Source organism: Eurytemora carolleeae, unplaced genomic scaffold (assembly GCF_000591075.1).
Source record: "Eurytemora carolleeae unplaced genomic scaffold, Eaff_2.0 scaffold1785, whole genome shotgun sequence".
NCBI classification, from domain to species: domain Eukaryota; kingdom Metazoa; phylum Arthropoda; class Copepoda; order Calanoida; family Temoridae; genus Eurytemora; species Eurytemora carolleeae.
Genome location: NW_019397702.1, coordinates 13,805 through 35,147, shown reverse-complemented (window position 1 = coordinate 35,147; position 21,343 = coordinate 13,805). Strand labels below are relative to the sequence as shown.

The 21,343-nt window shown below is 33.2% G+C and overlaps 1 protein-coding gene across 1 annotated transcript in view; it reads right to left on the bottom strand.

The window, feature by feature from the left end:
- Positions 1 to 4,625: 4,625 nt before the first annotated feature.
- The window catches only part of LOC111715547 (neuronal growth regulator 1), a 25,675-nt gene continuing 8,957 nt past the window's right edge, over positions 4,626 to 21,343 (bottom strand). Inside the window, exons 3-12 of the mRNA XM_023490901.1 lie at positions 21,045 to 21,115; positions 20,209 to 20,296; positions 14,157 to 14,284; positions 10,717 to 10,855; positions 10,073 to 10,173; positions 8,221 to 8,294; positions 7,862 to 7,965; positions 7,377 to 7,510; positions 6,937 to 7,132; positions 4,626 to 5,005 (exon numbers count right to left, since the gene is read on the bottom strand). Coding sequence (XP_023346669.1) covers positions 4,827 to 5,005; positions 6,937 to 7,132; positions 7,377 to 7,510; positions 7,862 to 7,965; positions 8,221 to 8,294; positions 10,073 to 10,173; positions 10,717 to 10,855; positions 14,157 to 14,284; positions 20,209 to 20,296; positions 21,045 to 21,115 — 1,214 coding nt within the window. The 3' untranslated portion in view covers positions 4,626 to 4,826. The remainder of the gene's footprint in view (positions 5,006 to 6,936; positions 7,133 to 7,376; positions 7,511 to 7,861; positions 7,966 to 8,220; positions 8,295 to 10,072; positions 10,174 to 10,716; positions 10,856 to 14,156; positions 14,285 to 20,208; positions 20,297 to 21,044; positions 21,116 to 21,343) is intronic.

Here is a 21,343-nt window from a genome sequence, read left to right as displayed (position 1 = left end):
ATTTGAAATAAAACCAAATATTATATTCTTTAATACGTATACTAAATACTAATTAAAAAAATATTATTATCGTTACAATATTCTACCCCTCCCCGCTACAATATCCACTCCCCCTCTCTACTGGGATAAGGCTGATTCCCCAGTTGTATAAGATTGATGTCTAATATAATAAACAATCATAATATTTATGTATTCAGGAATTGTCTTTGAAAGTGTCTTCAAAATTTCAAAAGTAGAGATTTATAATGTAATATCAAAAATAAAATTGTTAAGATGATCTAAGGTCGGAATTAATAAATAGCGAAAAGTGGTTTAACTAGAATGCTGTGAGCTCGAGATCAACTACTTCTCGCTATAAAAAGCCAAGAAAGATTGCATCAAATTCAAAAACTGGTTAAACTGGGTTTTATAATGTGTCGCACACCTCAAGTCTAAAAAGTACTGTACATGCATAATTCGAGCAGGTAGTACATGTGCTGTATATGCATAATTCGAGCAGGTAGAACATGTACTGTTTATGCATAATCCGAGCAGGTAGAACATGTACTGTATATACATAATCCGAGCAGGTAGATCATGTGCTGTATATGCATAATCCGAGCAAGTAGAACATGAATTGTATATACATAATCCGAGCAGGTAGAACATGTACTGTATATGCATAATCCGAGCAGGTAGAACATATACTGTATATAGATAATCCGAACAGGTAGAACATGTACTGTACATGCATAATCCGAGCAGGTAGAACATGTACTGCACATGCATAATCCCAGCAGGTAGAACATGTACTGTATATACATAATCCGAGCAGGTAGAACATGTACTGTATATACACAATCCGAGCAGGTAGAACATGTACTGTATATACGTAATCCGAGCAGGTAGAACATGTACTGAATATGCATAATCCGAGCAGGTAGAACATGTACTGTATATACATAATCCGAGCAGGTAGAACATGTACTCTATATACATAATCCGAGCAGGTATAACATGTACTGTATATAGATAGTCCGAACAGGTAGAACATGTACTGTACATGCATAATCCGAGCAGGTAGAACATGTACTGTATATACATAATCCGAGCAGGTAGAACATGTACTGTATATACATAATCCGAGCAGGTAGAACATGTACTGTATATACATAATCCGAGCAGGTAGAACATGTACTGTATATACATAATCCGAGCAGGTAGAACATGTACTGTATATACATAATCCGAGCAGGTAGAACATGTACTGTATATACATAATCCGAGCAGGTAGAACATGTACTGTATATACATAATCCGAGCAGGTAGAACATGTACTGTATATACATAATCCGAGCAGGTAGAACATGTACTGTATATACATAATCCGAGCAGGTAGAACATGTACTGTATATACATAATCCGAGCAGGTAGAACATGTACTGTATATACATAATCCGAGCAGGTAGAACATGTACTGTATATACATAATCCGAGCAGGTAGAACATGTACTGTATATGCACAATCCGAGCAGATAGAACATGTACTGTATATACATAATCCGAGCAGGTAGATTATGTACTGTATATGCATAATCCGAGCAGGTAGAACATGTACTGTATATGCATAATCCGAGCAGGTAGAACATATACTGTATATAGATAATCCGAACAGGTAGAACATGTACTGTACATGCATAATCCGAGCAGGTTGAACATGTACTGTATATACATAATCCGAGCAGGTAGAACATGTACTGTATATTCATAATCCGAGCAGGTAGAACATGTACTGAATATGCATAATCAGAGTTGGTAGAACATGTACTGTATATTCATAATCCGAGCAGGTAGAATATGTACTGAATATGCATAATCAGAGTTGGTAGAACATGTACTGTATATACATAATCCGAGCAGGTAGAATATGTACTGTATATGCACAATCCGAGCAGGTAGAACATGTACTGTATATGCACAATCCGAGCAGGTAGAACATGTACTGTGTATGCATAATCCGAGCAGGTAGAACATGTACTGTATATACATAATCCGAGCAGGTAGAACATGTACTGTATATGCATAATCCGAGCAGGTAGAACATGTACTGTATATGCACAATCTGAGCAGATAGAACATGTACTGTATATACATAATCCGAGCAGGTAGATTATGTACTGTATATGCATAATCCGAGCAGGTAGAACATGTACTGTGTATACATAATCCGAAAGTGTATAGTCGACCCAACGTATTTAATCCAATAAGTGTCTCCTGGTAAGGGTACATTGTGCAACACCTTGGCCTTTGATTTTACCTCACTAACTCTTTTATACTTTTTGTGGCCCTTATTCTATACTTCACTAACTCTCTTGTAATTTTTGTAGCCCTTATTTTATACCTAAATAACTCTTTTATACTTTTGTGTGGCCCTTATTTTATACCTCACTAACTTTATTTTACTTTTGTGTAGCCCTTATTTTATACCTCACTAACTTTATTATAATTTTTGTAGCCCTTATTTTATACCTCACTAACTTTATTATACTTTTTGTGGCCCTTATTTTATACTTCACTAACTCTCTTGTAATTTTTGTAGCCCTTATTTTATACCTAAATAACTCTTTTATACTTTTTTGTTGCCTTTATTGTATGCCTGACTAACTCTTTTATACTGTGTTATAGCCCTTATTTTATAACTTACTAACTCGTTTAAACTATTTCGTAGCCCTTATTTTATACCTCATTAACTCTCTCATACTTTTTTGTAGCCCTTATTTTATACCTCACAAACTCTCTTGTAATTTGTGAAATTTTATACCTCTCTAATTATTTTATGGGTTCCACTGTAAGATAAAATCTTGAATGAAGGAACTGGGTACAATACTTGCCCACCCAGATTTTCATTTAACTTTAAACATTGTACGTTGAATTGTAGACCAACATGCAATAGAATTTAAAATGAAAAAACCTGAAGAGCCTTGGTTTTTTCTATACTAGGGTTTTCAGCGAAAAATACAGAATTTTTAAAATCAAATGCTAAACTCAAACATTTATTAAAGTAAAAGAAGAGAAATTATTTATATGACATAATAAAACTTCAAATATTGAGCTTTCAGAGCAGAGAATTCCACAAGTTCTTTTGAGCAATTAATTGTTGCAGCTATATAACTAATGGTCTTCACAAAATTTTCGCATTTTCGCGTTTCGCATTTTCGCTTCATTTCTTTTCGCGAAAAAGTTTGCGAAATGCGACCAAAAATTTTCGCATTTTTTCGCGAAACGTTTCGTTCGCTGGAAACCCTAGTCCAGACCACACGCTACAATTGTCTAATCCCTGTATCTATGATGTAAAACTTCATATATTCTTAGTAATATCATCCATATCAAAGGTCTTCAACATCAGGTTGCAAAGAAAGTAGAATTTAATTAACTAAGTGCAGTAATCAGTTCTTTTTCCTTAATAGAGGGCTAACTCTAAAGACGTTTTTGGTATGAAAACTTAAATTTTTATCTGCAATAAAAAAAAGACATTTTTATTAATACATACATATATATTTTCTGATGTTTATGTAATATAATATTTTACACTATTCTACATCACAGAATTCACAGCCTTATCACACAAGTTTAATATTTCAAATTATTACTTTAATTTTTAATCAAAGTTAAAACCAGAAAGTGAGAGAGAAATAAAACTAGTTTTACACCTTAACAAAGGACGTAGGAGTAATTCTAAGGGACCCTAGCTCTTAAGTGACATGTACAATTAACAATATTACCCTTCAAACCTGTGTTGGATTAAAAATAAATGAGATATATTTGTTTTTCTAAGTTAAAATTTATTATTTTCAATTATGGTTTCTTTGTAAAAGTGACATGATGTTTTGTTTAAAAATAAAAACGGTTGAAATTGTAAGAATTTATCACTTCCAGAATATCTTTAAAATCTTTCTCACTGTTGATCAGATAAATGTTTATATCGGAGAATCGGACATGCCACTCTATAAAGAAGGGTTCCTTAAACTTTTATCTACCTACAACAGTCCCCTCTAGTTCTAAAATATCTATTTTAAAGTTTTTTACTAAAACAAATATTTGCCGGTTTATAAAATGAAAAGCAACTTTTGTTTACAGGATGAAGATTACTGATGTAACAGAATTACTTTCGGTTTCTGAAAAATTCATTAAAATTATATATAATATAATTCTGATCCTACATCAAATAATAACTTGTTTTTCACTTTTAACTTTTAATTGAAATTTCAATTAAAGCATCAAAGGAATCTCCACTAAGGAGACGGAATACCTTGTTTAACTCTGAAAAGTTGAATGGCCTCATGGATAGTTCAGGGGGTGTACTCTTTGAGACAAGGAATTAATTTGCAAGTCATACTGGGATAAGCAAAACTCTTTTTTTAAGGTTTTTTGGACGTTTCCACAAATAAACTTTTGAAGATTACATTTTTTTGAGCTTGATAGGGGGATGGCTTTATAAAATGAGCGATATTGGAAAAAAAACCCCCCCCCCCCCTCCCTAAACCCCACTCCTCCTCCTCTACATCCTGTTCAGAGTTAAATGGGTAACACATATAGTCAATTCAACAACATCTAAAAATTTTACAGTCTTCACATAGATTGGAAGGTTGACATTTTTTTTTTATTTACTTTAGCAAAAATTGGTTTTATTGGTCTTATTGTCAAGATTAAATCTTTACTAGTTTTTTTCCCAAGCATTTAAACATGCTTTTAACGTTGTAGTTGGGATAACAGTTACTGTTTAAGCGCTAATAATAATATTCATAATTTATAGAATATACAAAATTTGTACAACATAGAGCACGGTTTTATAAGTATCTCATTGTATTCATACTAAATATTGGTATCAAGATGAGTAGGTGCGACGGGTTGGAGAGAAGAGATGATCTGGAAGCAGAACCTGTGTCTGGTTGCAGCAGAGGGAATTCAGGCTCAATCTCTGATTCAGATTTTACCACTGTTAACTGCTGTGGGGATTCATCAACACCTAAATAATCAAATATTTAAACACTTTGGAATTGAGTATTCACATTAGTTCAAAAGTTGCATGAACCGGTCTAGTCTTTACCGTACCGGCCCGTCTAGTGTACCGAATTTTTAAAGTTGCATGAACCGGTACAAGGACTTCGGACTAGTCTTTACTGTACTTGCACGTCTAGTGTACCCAGTATGTGGTTGATCCAGCGCAATTATGCAACAGAATTAGGCGGTTATATATAGTACAAGGACTTTGGTCTAGTCTTTACTGTACCGGCCCATCTAGTGTACCAAGTTTGTGAAGTTGCATGAAATCGGTACAAGGACTTCGGACTAGTCTTTACTGTACTTGCCCGTCTAGTGTACCCAGTATGTGGTTGATCCAGCGCCTTTATGCAACAAAATTAGGCGGTTTAACTATAGTTTCTTTGCCACAACCTCAGATGATTTAATTTATTAACCTTTGCAACCCAATGCCATAGACCTTAGATGTTTCAAACTATGGATTCTTATGTAAAATCAAACAATTTATAAGTTTGAAATATCAAACTTATCGTTACTCATCAGCTTGCAAGGATGAAGGGATTATAAAATTTGATTTTGTGACAAAGACTCAATTCCTTATGGTAGGGCCATGTTTATTAAAGGATTGTTCCCCGGTAAATATAAAGATAAATATAAAGATATAAATAATACCCAAATATAAAGATGAATATAAAGATATATATAATAAATAATTAAGTTTATAGGATCACAATGAATAACATAAAGGTAACAAAAAGTAAAAAAGTTATGATTACTGAAATTGAAATTCTGTACGAAATGATTTTAAAAATCTACAAAATTTACAAAATACAATTCAAGGACAATTTTGAACAACAGCTGTTGTCTTCCTGTTAAAGATATCCCAGAGGACTAATTCTACTTGTATCTCTTTATTTATAATTGTGTTTTGAAGTTATGGCATCTTTTTTCCTTACAAAAGTTTCAGTAAAAAAACTTTTCATTCGGTTAAAATATAGATATTGTTAACATTTTTTTATTTTTTCTACCATTGACTTTTTAAAAATCATTATCAGTCTCTGTACGTAAAAAACTCGTTCTAATTCGAAGATAATTTTTCAAGTGTTATTTTATTGGCACTGCGTAGTCCGGTTCATTTTAATTACGATCTGACATTTTTTTAATCAGCTAGGGCAGGCTGTACTGTTGTACATACTTCGTAGTCCGGTTCATTTTAATTACGATCTGAGCCCAAAACTTAAGTCAGAGTTTTGTTATGAAAACCAGTTTTAGAACCCGGGTTTCACGAATGGGGTTAGGCAGTTTTGATGATATAGATTTTTGTTATGAAATTTTATTATATTTAGTTTCTTTATATTCTCCAATTTGTTCGAATCTTTAAATCAAAATCTACACAAAAGTCAAGACCCCAAAAAAGAAACTCGGGAGTTTCGTTCAACAATACTCTTTTAAATTTCGGACTCTGACATTTTTTAATCAGCTAGAGCAGGCTGTACAGTTGTACAATGTACATACTTTATGAGGCAAAACGGGACGGTACGCCAAATGAATAATCTTTTAATGAAATTGTTGTATTGGATTAGAGTTTTTATAAAACATGACAAAAAATATTCAGTATTTGGACAAATTGTTGTTTAATGTAAATAAAGTTATTTGGAGTGTGTTGAGTGTAAGTGTATATATATAAGTCTAAGTATAAACAATAAATGAGTTAGGGTTTATATATTAGATATATTGTGTTTCTAGCATAATCCAATACCAAGATGGATGGAAAGGAAATGGATTCATTAAGAATAAATCCTTATCTATTTTTTCTGTAACTAATTCACTTTGAGGCCTTTTTTTGAAGCAAATAAAGCAAAGATTCATGTCCAGTGCATTTCTTTGATCAGGCCCAGGGTTGTTAAACAAACCTACCTTTAACATAGAAATTGAAGAGATCAGATTTTGAGGAGATTCCAAACATGTTCTGTGCTCGAACTATTACATCATAAACAACACGATTCTCCAGGTTCTTAATCACATAGTAACCCTTGTAGTTCATCCCTGCTCCAAGAGTTGTTACCGGAATAGCAACCTCGTTCCAGCCCCGATCTCCTTTAGCTGTACCAGCCTAAAACAGAGCAAATCAAAAACCGAAAAATAACAAACTCTCACAACGAAACTAATAATCCTCCACACAGGAATTGAGCTTCGGGATAACTTTTTTTATCCATATATCGTAGCAACCTGACGTACATTATTTGATCAAACAGAATTCATAGTTTAAAATATCTTCAAATATATGGGGATTGTAAAATTGTAAAGGATCTCAGTAAACTTTAAAAGGATCAAAATTCTATCCAGATTATACAAACCTTATTTTTCCTGTAGTACAGGAAATAGTCCGTGACCGGCGCAAAACTATCCGTTGTCCAGCTGACGTTGAACTCTCTAGTCCTTGGCAGGATGTTGGGCTGGGTCATCGTGAACTTCGGAGTTCGAGGGGCTCCTGTAAAAAAAACATGGATGAATTTTTTTAAAGGAAATGATTATTTTCATTAAAATTAGATTTTTCAGTTGTCAATTTATAATATTCTAAAACTTTATTTATTTTAAGGTATGCAAAATTTGCATCCTAAGAAAAGATTGTTTGCATATATCTAGTTTATCAAAGGGTTAAAAAGCAAATGTGTAGAATAAACAATTTTGAAATTTGTTTAAAGCTCTCAGATTTTTGGGAACCTGAGAAAAGTCAACAAGTTTTGTAAAAAGTAGTTGAAGAGTAAACAGTTTTTACCGTTACCACATTTTTTCAGATTATTTCATCTAAAAAAAAAACATATCTTATGACACCCTGTACCTGTTAATGCAATCGCTGCACTGGATTTGCCAAGAGGGTTGTCTGCCTCACAGCTGAAGTTTGTAAAGAACTTCTTCTCCAGGCGTTCAATATTTAATATCAGTCTATACCAAATAGGTTTAGAAGCTTAAAAACCTGACAATTTTGCATAAAAGTAAAAAAAATATTCATTTTTATAATGTCTACGAACTTACATATTTCAAACAATAAATTCTGTTAGATCAAAAAACCCAAGTTTTAAATATCAAAGATGTTAACCATCAGGTTGCAAAGATATCGGAATCAGCTGATTTGAGTTTGTTATTATTAACATGTTTTTTACAATCGATTGAATTTACCAAATTCTTGTAAACCCTTTCCTATCTCCTTTACGTTCCAGTAACATCTGATCATCTGTTGATAACCGACGTTTAGGGGCCTGATACCATGCAATCTAAACATTTAAAAAAATGTTAAAAGAACTATCTTCGTGATTCCAAGCGACCCTCCATATAAAGGGTGGCATACACAATTCACAAAATACCATCTAAACCTTGATCTGATTAATCTATAGAATGGAGGATCATTTGTAATTACGTATACAGCCCCTTTAATTAATGTTCGATGTATTGTATTTAAACATTACTCTTGGTATATGGAGGAAACATTAATATTTGATGGGTAATGAGAATTTATTGAACAAACCGTCGCAAACTTCTAGCATAAAATAGAATATATAATGTAGCAGGAAAGTGATGTGTTGATCTTTCCTGCGATCATAAATAGTATTTTTTCCCTCTTTCCATCATTTCCAGTTTCTCCTCCCCACCCCTTTTTCCATCCCTCATCAAATCTAACGGATTTTTTCCTGTTTGTGTTTGAATTCCATAAATAACCCAAGCCACGCGGAGAAACCGAAGCCAAGCGCAAAGTTCCGTTATTCCAGAAACCCGGGGGCTGGTGGGCTAGCCGGCCAGCTCACGGGGTACTAGGGTTAAATGCTAGCCCAGGGTGGAGCGAAATCTGGGGAAAAAGAGTTAGTTGATCATCAGCTCCCTTAACTAGAGGTTCCCTTGAAGATTCCCCATCACTCTGAATTAACTTCAATTCATAATACTTGATTCGTATAGTATCATCCTTTTAGTTTTTGTATCGTTGTAAATAATAAACTGTAAGAAAAACCGAGTCGTTGAATATTAATAATACGAGTGATTGCCTTGACTAATTTTCCTTCATATGTAATAAAAAATATTACCCATTGGGAAAATTTAGAAGTGAAACGAATTTTTTCAGCGACATTTTTCGCAGGATATTTTTTACATCTTACACTTTATCATTAACCAATCTATCTACCCACCCACTTTATCATTAACCAATCTATCTACCCACCCATTTTATCATTAACCAATCTATCTACCCACCCACCTTATCATAAACAAATCTATCTACCCACCCACTTTATCATTAACCAATCTATCTACCCAACCACTTTATCATTAACCAATCTATCTACCCACCCACCTTATCATAAACAAATCTATCTACCCACCCACTTTATCATTAACCAATCTATCTACCCAACCACTTTATCATTAACCAATCTATCTACCCACCCACTTTATCATTAACCAATCTATCTACCCACCCATTTTATCATTAACCAATCTATCTACCCAACCACTTTATCATTAACCAATCTATCTACAAGTTTTCTAGTATTCAGGTCTCTGTGGAGATAACTTGTATCAACTATATTGGAATAAGTTTCCTCCAATAGTACTTTTTCTACACAGAACTTGGACCACTACTTCTACTACTGCTGGGTGCTCTTCAATAACTTTCCTAATTCAAACTTTTATATTAAAACTAATATTTCAGAAAAAATGAACTCAGTTTTTTTCTTTCCTGATAATAGCATTTGAGACAAAGACTCATGATAAAGGGCTAAAAATCAGAAAATCAGTGACACATGATCGTCAACTTTCACTAACTAACCAAGGTGGGTGAATGAGCTAACCAACTTTACTAACTAACCTGGGCTGGTGGAAGAGCTAACATACTCCACTAACCAACCAGGGTGGGTAGATGAGCTATAAATTAACTCCACTAACTAACCAAGGCAGGTAAATGAGCTAACCAACTCCACTAACTAACCAGGGCGCGTGGAAGAGCTAACCAACTCCACTAACTACCCTTGGCTTGTGGATGATCTAACCAACTCCACTTACTAACCTGGGCGGGTGGATGAGCTAGTACAGAGCAGACCAGCTCCACCTCCCAAACTCCTTGTTCTCTTAGTATCCAGTTTTCTTCTATGCTTACTTCGGGAGGATCTGAAAAAAAAAATATATTTTTTTGTTATTCTAATTTTTTTCTATCTTAATTAGATCCACACTTGCTCAAAGTCATTCTGTAATTTCGTTGGGCAACAACTTTTAAAAAACGATATATAATATTGTGTAATTTGGTTCAACTAATTTATTGAAAAAATATTGGTTATATTTTGGGGGTCCTAAGGTGTATTTAGAACAAATAGTGAGATATATAAAGATACCCACACAAATGATGAGACTTGAATAACGACTCGAACTAAAAGATGTTAATGTTATGAATTGCAAGTATAAGAAAATACTAATTCCATGAAGTTGTTATTAAAGTCTCATCTGAGGCCGTTCCTTCCATAAACAACATTGGTCGACAACAACGTCTCCTATATTGGTCGTCAAATGTACGGAGAAATATCTATCTATCAGATAAGAATTTAGCATGAGACATCTTGCGGCCAACATATCGTCCCCCAAAGTACGTGAACTACACGACCACTATCTATAGAGAGAACAGGCTCTGTAGTAGTTGTCTCTGTACATTTTACTTACATAGAACTTCCACTCTGGTCATTTGTTCTGTTTTCTGCCCAAACTGGTTTTGTGCAGTACAGATATAAATTCCAGCATCGTGCCGCGTCAAGGGACCTAGCAGCCCCTTACCATAACCATTAGGGGCACTGGGTATTATCTAAAATAAAATATTATTATTGTTTACAAATGGATATAATGGATGGATTTATAAAAAATCTATAAACCAAGTACACATAAATTTTAAAGTAACATGATCCGAAGTGGCACAAGGATGTATCAAACCGTCTGTATCATAATTGTATGCTGATTCAATTCTTCTTTATACGAATAAATATTACGTTAAATGTACTAAAACTTTGATAAAAGATTTCTTAAACAATCAGCCTTTCTGTGTCTATTATACAATGTAAAGCCTCTGAATAAAACATGACTTAATCCCTAAAAGGACTGAACACTTTCCTCAAAAGCTTACGTTCAAATTTCTCTAAAAGAAACCTGAGGCCGAATTTAAAGAATTTGAGCCGCGGTTTAAATTTAAGCCGCGGCTTAATTATGATTGGTTTCACTTAAAATTGTATCAATATTTAAGCCGGCGCTCAATTTAAACCGGGTTTTGGTGGAATTAAGTCGCGACTTAAATTCTTTAAATTCGGCCTCTGATGGTTTATAGCTTGATAAACTTTAAATATTTGTTGATGTTGCAGAGTTCTAAGTTTGACATCAGGTTGCAAAAATATAGTGATGAACAATAGTGATTGCCATGGGGCACTAGTTTTTATACATTATTATTATACAAACTGTTTCACTTGAGAATTGCTAATAATTACAGAATCCCTTGCTGTATAAGCCTTGCTTTTATTACCATTTGTGAAAATTTTAACCCTTAACAAATTTACAAATAATTTGATAACAAATATTTTTGACAGAGTCAATATTTTGCAAGTAAATTAATATCAATAATAGATATTTAAAAAAAAGAAATATTAAGTAAGTTTGTCCAACATTTTTTTGAACATATTCTCATGTTTTTTTGAATCGATCTTTCTCAAAGTTGTTCCATGCTCATTTAATATCCCTCAGGTAAAGTGCTTGCTGGTAGATCCTTTATAAGTCAAGCAATGCCAAGCTTTATGATAAACGGTCATGCAACCAGGTTCTAGGCACTAGGCATGTCTTGCATTATTTCCTTTATTTTTACACTTTAATTGAATAAGGTCAGACAAGCAGACTACTGATAAGCATCGTTGTTAGGTCATTTTGGAGGTCCGTTGTGAGGTCCGTTGTGAGCTTCGTTTTGAGGTCCGTTTTGAGGTACGTTGTGAGGTCCGTTTTGAGGTTCGTTTTGAGGTCCGTTTTGAGGTCCGTTTTGAGGTCCGTTGTGAGATCCGTTTTGAGGTTTATTGTGAGGTCCGTTTTGAGGTCCGTCTTGATGTCCGTTGTGAGGTCCGTTTTGAGGTCCGTTGTGAATTCCGTTTTGAAGTCCGTTTTGAGGTCCGTTTTGAGGTCTGTTTTGATATCCGTTTTGAGGTCCGTTTTGAAGTACGTTTTGAGGTCCGTTTTGAGGTCCGTTTAAGGTCCGTTTTGAGGTCCGTTTTGAGGTCCGTTTTGAGGTCCGTTGTGAGGTCTGTTTTGAGATCCGTTGTGAGGTCGTTTTAGGTTCGTTAAGAAGTCCGTTTTGAGGTCCGTTTTAAAACTTTCTCGGTATTATGTCTTTTAAAGGGCTTCACAATAATCTTATATTTGTTATCTTTCTCGTAGTTGTAATCTTGATAAATCTGTTGTTATTACATTTTTCAAAATGTTTACTCCGCCCAAAAATTAGCTTGATGTAATACAAGCAAACTAATATAAAATCAAATTTGCATAATGTGATAATCATCCGAATGTGTGAAGAAAGCCTTAAGCCAACGCCCATTCCTAGACCAGACTCTACTCCATGACGCAAATAAAACCATTATACAAAATAAGTAAGTTTACTATGCGGTTTCAAATTCTTATACGCCCTTTATAAATACTTATGTTCATAATATTAATCTATATTCAACATGGGAGGGGGTGGGGGGGGGAGTAATACGTATTTACTTTCTAGGTATTCAATATAAAAACCAATCAAATATTCTTCAATGTAGAATGATTAGAAGAAACCATTGTGGGATTATATGACAAATGATATAACTAGTCATATATTTACTGGCATAGTATATGTTCAAGTAGGCATGCTGTGATGATGGGTAAACACGTTCAAGTATGCATACTGTGATGATGGGTATACATGTTCAAGTAGGCATGCTGTGATGATGGGTATACATGTTCAAGTAGGCATGCTGTGATGATTGGTATACATGTTCAAGTATGCATGCTGTGATGATGGGTATATATGTTCAAGTAGGCATGCTGTGATGATTGTTATACATGTTCAAGTAGGCATGCTGTGATGATGGGTATACATGTTCAAGTATGCATGCTGTGATGATGGGTATATATGTTCAAGTAGGCATGCTGTGATGATTGTTATACATGTTCAAGTAGGCATGCTGTGATGATGGGTATACATGTTCAAGTATGCATGCTGTGATGATGGGTATACATGTTCAAGTATGCATACTGTGATGATGGGTATATATGTTCAAGTAGGCATGCTGTGATGATAGGTATACATGTTCAAGTAGGCATGCTGTGATGATGGGTATACATGTTCAAGTAGGCATGCTGTGATGATGGGTATACATGTTCAAGTATGCATGCTGTGATGATGGGTATACATGTTCAAGTATGCATTCAATGTTGTTGGTAATAAATGTTTAGGTATCCATGCTGTGTTGATGGTTATATATGCTCATTACTCAAATATTCATACTGTATTGATATGGGCATACTTGTTTAAGTGTAAGCATTATTTGTTGATGGGTATACATGTTCAATTATGCATGCTATGTTGATGGGTATACATGTTCAAGTATGCATGCTATGTTGATGGGTATACATGTTCAAGTATGCATGCTATGTTGAGGGGTATACATGTTCAAGTATGCATGCTATGTTGAGGGGTATACATGTTCAAGTATGCATGCTATGTTGATGGGTATACATGTTCAAGTATGCATGCTGTGATGATGGGTATACATGCTCAAGTTTTCATACTGTGTTGATGTGCGCGCATACTTGTTTAAGCGTATGCATATTCTCTTGATGGGTATGCATGTTCACGTTTGCATATTGTATTAAAGGAAATAAATGTTCAAGTTTGCATGCTGTGTTGTGGGAATGCATGTAAGGTATGAATGCTGTGTTGGGGAATTCATGTTAAAGTATGTATGTTGTTTTTGGTAATAAATGCTAAGGTATGCATGCATTGATTAGGGATATACATGTAATGCATGCTGTGTTGGGGAGAATATATGCTATTATATGCACTATGCATGCTGTTTTAACCAACCCTCTATATTGAATTATCTTACCCTTGATGTTGAGTGTTGTGTCCATGATATGGATGGAGGTGGATCTCCTTCAGCTGAACAGCTGAGGGTCAACATGTCCCCTGAGTTCCCCTTGATGGAGTTGTTCCAGCTCGTGATCTCAGGAGGAACTAAATATTAAAGAATTAAAATTATGTTTAAGTGCATAGCTAGTTGCATTATCTGTAAATGAAATGTATTTTGATTGAAAAAAAAGTAAAATATTTAAAAACATGCTTGTACATTGCACAACATACTTTAGAATGGTAAAACTGTATGTATGAACGTATTTATGTGCCCAATGTATGTTACCAAAGGCCGACCGAACAGTTCCTCTTATAGTTTATAAAGTAGTAATCTCCATTGCGTGTTTGTATGTCCGATCATAACTCACGAACCTCTTGACAGCATTATCTAACATTTTGATAAAAGGACACTGGATAGAACCACTGGAATTTTCTTAGCTTGGTTTCAACGTTCTACGTTGAGTGGGCTGACTATGTATATAGCTGACCAAACGGCTGGTCCGATTGAGCTGATTTTATTTTTTGAGGAAACCAAAGGGTACTCGAGGGTTACATAGGCTAATAAAATAGACTTTTTTAAAATAAAATATTATTTTTAAAATTCAATTATTTTTTCAAGTTAAATTTTATTTTTAAATTGGAATTTTTCTTTAAAATTCAATTTTTTTCTACCACGCTAGGCACTTCAGGTATAATAAAAATTCGAACGAAGTTTATTCTCAATTGTGTGATACAACACTATATATGTTTGTTACATTTTTCCCGTAAACAAGTAGATTGTAGGTTCTGTGTTCAAATAAATTCTTGGAAAGATATTGAAGTTTGTAGAAAAAGAAAATGCAGTGCTTGAAAGAGAATATATTATCTTTTTCCAAATTCACAGCACTGCAGATAGACTGGTAACAGATAAAATTAATTTTCATATAAAGGGATTGTTCCTCTATTTTAAAGTACACGCAAAAAACACATTTTTCGAAAAAAGGAAAAAAAATCAAGTTCAAAAATGTTTCTGAAAGGGCTGAAAGATAATTTCTGCTAAAATTGCGATCGAAAATTTTCCTGATGGTAAAATCAAATTTTTTCTTTTACGCCAGGGTTTTCTGAAATTTTATGAAACCAAGGGGAAAAAATGCTTAAATTGCTTTTGGTTTACATCTCTTTTTTAGATGAAATTAAGCTACTTATTCATTTCAAATACCTTGTGGTATCACATTAAACGGCCCTCATTACAGAAAGTAATGAAAAATCAGATGAACTTGGTTATTGTATTAATTATTCGAAAAATTGAATATAATAACAATATTTTTCTGAAAAATGGGGGGGGGGATGCTGGAACATTTAACAATCTCTATTAAGATCAATTTCAATAGATTTTTCCTCTAATCTCTTGATTTAGGAAATGAGATCCATTACAAATTGTTTCAATTATCTCTTCATTTAATATCGATTCGTTCTCTTCAGTTATTTTCAAATTTTTGTACTTTTAAAAAATATAATCTCGTAAAAATATAACATGATTTGATTTAGCAAATAATCCGAAAACTAAGTTTAAAAGAAACAAATACTTAATACTCTTTTAAACTTGTAAAAACAAACCTAACTTGCTAAATGTCAACACATTTTAATGTCAGGACAATTTCTCCGTATTTGGATTTAAAGGAATTGAGTTTTTGCCACAAACTCTAATTTTCTAACCCCTATATCTTTGTGACCTGATATCGTAGATTTTAGATATTTCAAACTATGAATTCTGTTTGATCAAATAGTCGTAGTTTGAAATATCAAAAGTTAACATCATCGGGTTGCAATGATATAGGGATTAGAAAATTTGAATTTGTGGCTAAAATTCAATTCATTTAACCAAATTTTTCGTCACGGAGTTTGTACCAGGGGTGGGTATAGGTGGCAGCATTACCCTGGAAAATGGATGGGGAAAATCTTACATTAGAGGTTCTTAAAGTAATTGAGTCTTTGCCACAAGCTCAAATTTTCTAATCCCTATATCTTAACAACCTGCAGGTTTAATATTTCAAAATTAGATTATTTGATCTATAAAGAATTCATATACTGAAATATCTAAGGTTAACGACATTGGGTTGCAAAGATTTAGGGATTTAAAAAACAGCGTTTGTCCCAAAGACTCAACTCCTTTGTAAAACTTGTAATAATTAAATATTTTAACAAGTCGTCGTAATATAACTGTTAAGAAAATATTATATTTACTTTTTTAAAATCTCTAAATTTAATTTTTAGTCTAGCTTCTCAAGGCGAGAATAAAAAAGCATTTATGTTCCTGAGCTCCTAGGTTATAGACTAATTCCTTTATAAGTTTTCACAGAAAAAATGATCCAGCTTTCTTTATTTAGTCAAAGAACTAGCGTTGAAAGTGAATTTTTGTGTCAGATCCCGTGAAATTGTCTTTTTTTTTTGCAAGAAATGAATTATGCATCTATTTCTTGCCTCTTCTCATTTATCAAAGTTTGCATTTACTGTCAAAATGAGTTAGAGATGAGAGAAAATATTTTAAGGAAACTGTTTCTCACAGGGTAGGCACTAGTCAGATGTAGGGTTTTAAGATAAATTCGATTGTACAACAAATCTAACCTTTAATGGTTATACCAGGTACCTTAGGTTAATCATTTACGAAGAGAACGAAATATTTGGTGTACAGACTAAAAAGATAATGGAGTACCTTAGTTTTGTCCTTGTATTACTATATTAATTCTCATATGATAATTCTGTACTCCCATTTTTCTAAGAATTGCTCTTCTAAACACCATTTTAAGTTCTAAATTGAAAAAATAAAACATACGGTCGAATTCTACATGTCTTTGGCAGACCGTTACAGTGTTAATCTTCAAATCTCGAAAAATGATTGGATTTCACGGGAAATAAGCATAACAAATATTATCTTGAGGATAAAACGGTGAAAAATTTTCAAAAAACATGCTTTTTCTAATACGTTTTGTCATTTTTTGATTAAAATATACAAGCTAGACAATACTGCTAGAGTGCAAAACACACCAGCCTTACTGCAGAATCCGACCCTATATTATCTACTTCAGTTTAGACCTTCCAATGTTTTTATAGTCAATTGACAAAAAACCAGGATTACGGAATTATTACATGAATATTTGTATAAAGGGCAAAACTAAGATACTCGATTATCTTTTTAGGCTTTACACCAAATAATTCGTTCTCTTCATGAATCTCTTATCTAAGGTACCTGGGAGAACTCTGTAAGGATAGATATTTTTTTTTCTGTCTAAAAAATGGAAGTCACGTTCATAGAGAGAAACCTCATTTGCAGAACTTATAAATTTTCTGTCAGACAAAAAAAAGGTACCCTCGGTACCCTCGGTACCGTTGTAAATCGGACTATATGAATGGGGGAACACCTGCAATGAAATGTATATACAGTCCCTTCGCATGAATCACGGACAGCCATAGAACATTTGAATTTCCAATCCTTGTCAACCTTTCCGGTCCCAGTTTGTACTGCACCGCACAGACATTGGGTTAATAAAGAAGACAATCAACAGGACTAGCTGGTGCAACAAGGTTGACGCGAGCAGACTTTCATATAGGTTGAATTTATTTTTACTAAAGGCGCAGAAGTTCTAATCCCATTCATGCTACCTTTTCCCCCAGCAGAGTAAAGAGAAAATCCTGTAATACTATATAAGGAAAAACTTATACAAAAGAACAGAAACTATAAAATAAAAACCGTCATTGAATTACTGCCAAAAACTGCAAAGGATAATGGATATATTACACTTAATAGCCCGCTTGTGACGTGTAACCAGAGTTAGAAAATAATGAATGATATATCAATTTTAAAAGATCAAACTCAAATCTGCAATTGTTATCGCTGGACTGATCTTTAAAAATTAGTTATACTATAAATTCATATTTTACTGTAATAACCAGAATACACTTGAATAGGAATACGACATTATAGCAATCCTTCAGTATATTTGATGTTGTTACAAAGTAAATACTTAAACATATTAAACCACTGATTTAGTGCAATGGGTCTGTTTACATTGCCCAATTGCTGTGTCTCATGTTCATTGGAATTTTTAAAACTATAACTTGATTCTAAAAGTCGACTTCCGATTTCAGGGTTTTTCGGATATCATTATATTATTCAGTACTTTTTTAAAGGTTGATTTTGATACTATACTTTTTATGTGGAAATATTTATTCGTATCTGATGTTTCTGTAAAGCAAAGTGTTAAATCATTCATATCCATTTGTTGGTGGGGGTGGGGGGATAAAAAAAAACAAGGCAACACCACCATAGTTGATCCTTACAAGTTTTGTCCTTTATTTTTTGCCAACATTTCCTTTAAGTGAGGTAAATAGAAATAAGGAAAAAATCTGTTGTTGTATATTTTCTCATGATGATTCTATATTGTTATAAATATTTCTCAGGAAACTTTTATTTTGCATGATTCTTATCTTTCTTATAATTATTAGATTTTCAAAGTTATAGATATAGGGATTAGAAAATCAGAGTTTGTGATAGAAAACCAATTCCTTTGTCAAATAAACAAAAAGATTTAAAACTTTACCTCTAAAACTTCAAATATATATATATATATATAATAATTCCTCTTGAATGCAAGCTAGAGAGCGAAACTTTTGTTTGCCATAGCACTTACTTTTGCGACTGAACGCGATATTTATAAATTTTCTGATATGTCAAAAAGGGGATCAGGACACATTTAGATCAAGGTAGATTCGCCTGAAAATACTGCGATTTAGATCTAGCTAGATTCGCGTACAAATAATTATATTAAGATTAAAAGTAATAGCTTGTTGATAGCTAAGCTGGTGTCCCGATGTGACATTTAGAGCCAAAGTAATAGCTTGTTTTATAGCTACGCCTGTGTCCCTGTGTGGTATTTAGGGCCAGGTGGGTTGTGTCCTGGTTGACTTGGATAGCGGACGGGTTGTGCCTGGACTAATACAGTTTGGGGCGAACTTTTAAGAGTACGGCATTTATTACATTTCCCTACAGTTCCCTATTCAAAATCTGAGACAATCGGTCAAAGGGTTCACAAGTTATGATCGGACAAACAGGGATTACTACTTTATATATAGAATCTGTCATTAAATATTTTGATCATGTTTTATGTAAATAAAAAAAAATCTTCAAAGAATTTCAAAACTAAATTTCATCAAAGATAAATGTTTACACTTGTAGGTTAGTAGGTAGGTTGGTTGGTTGGTAAATAGGTAGGTTGGTAGGTTGGTAGGTTGGTTTAATAAATATTCTGCGTTTACACTTTGTGTTTACAATTCCTACTGAGCCATGGATATCAGACCTTTCAAGTGACTAAACAAACTAATATAAAAGTATTATTAAAAAACAAAAACTAATATTCTGTTCCTGAAAAGAAGAATAATCCAATATGTCTAAAAGCTGTTGATATTGAAGCTAATTTAAAGACGCAAACAGCTTTTGAAAAGAACATGTAAACAAATTAAATTAGTAATCTTTCTAAAAATAGATTTTATTTATTTTTATAAAAATATAAAGATATGAACAGGAATTAGAAATCACTAATATATATATATAATTACATCTGCTTTTTAGGCTAAACTTCCCTATGGTTTCATTTAAAAATGCGCAAAACAATTCCACAATAATTTTAAAAATGAATATAAATATGAAAAACGAATGTTTTAACTAAATGCTAACTTTTTGGGTCCGTCCTAGCATATGATTTTTTGGACCACCTCCCCCCCCCCCCTACAAATACGGACAAAAATCGTATATTTTGAAATTACCAACTATTTTTATCAAAAAAATATTAAAAAAGTATACTTCCTAAATAAATATTTGGAATTCTTTACAACCATTTTTTTCTTGAATTCATAGTTCTCTTATTTTTCGACCTTTTAATACTACCATCTGGAAATCTGATAGAGAAAGGTTGAAATATTAAGGCTGGTAATTACATATTCAAATATATATGATAATATTAAAAAATTTAGACGACTGTTTATATTTTTCCTACCGATAACATTTAGTGTATGCTTGATAGATATAGGATCTCCGTAAACATCAATCTGACAGACATATTCGCCGCTGTCTTTGGGGTCAACCTGGAAAAATACAATATAAGAACCATAAAACTGGGGAATATATCCCGGTTTTGTGATAAAAATTAAAATAAAATTTTTTTATAATAATGGTAAGAGATTATACTTGAACAGCTGATCGTTCCAGTCATATTTTGAACTTTAGGCGTAATTTCATCTGACCCATGGGCAGCTGTAGTACATTTGAATTTCTGAGCCGGGTCAACCTTTCCGGTACCAGTTTGTACTATACCTAGCTCTATGGACAGGACTAGCCGGTGCAACAAGGTTGATGCGGTCAGACTTTTTGCTTCATAGAAGTTGAATTTACTTTTACTAAAGGGTCAGAGGTGCGTGGACCTTCCATTTATCAGATAAAGGTGTAAAGTATCCTTGTGAATTGAGCATATATATGCAAATAATCAATTGGAAGATCGTAAACAGTCCCTTTAAAGTTTTAAAGTTAAATTTACTCTGATCCCAACAATTCTAAATTTTGGAAATCATTTATCCCTGAAATATAACTTCTTAACGTATGATAAAATTTAGACTTTGCCACAAACTCACACTTTCTAATTCCTATATCTTTGCAACCTGAAGGTGGAAACCTGAAGTAATTCATAATCAAGATCATTTAATCTAACATAATTACTAATTTTAAATATCTTAGGTGTACAACATGGGGTTGCAAAGATATAGGGATTAGAAAATCAGAGTTTGTGATAGAAAACCAATTCCTTTGTCAAATAAACAAAAAGATTTAAAACTTTACCTCTAAAACTTCAAGACCATAATCTGCAGTTAGTCTCACTTGTCCATCCTTTCTCACCAGCATACGGTTAGCTAAAAGCAAAAATGCTTTTTAAACATCGCAATTGTCATATTAAACACATAAATATATTATATTCTTTGAAAGTCACCCAACCTCGTTTAAAAATTATTTTTTACTCCAATATTTTACTTGTTGAATCTGATTTGATTTTAGAAAAACTATTTTTTGGGAAAAAGTGACAAAAAAACCAAAAGCCTTCTTGTATTTATAAAGTTCCGGTTGGTTGAGGGGTGGAGATG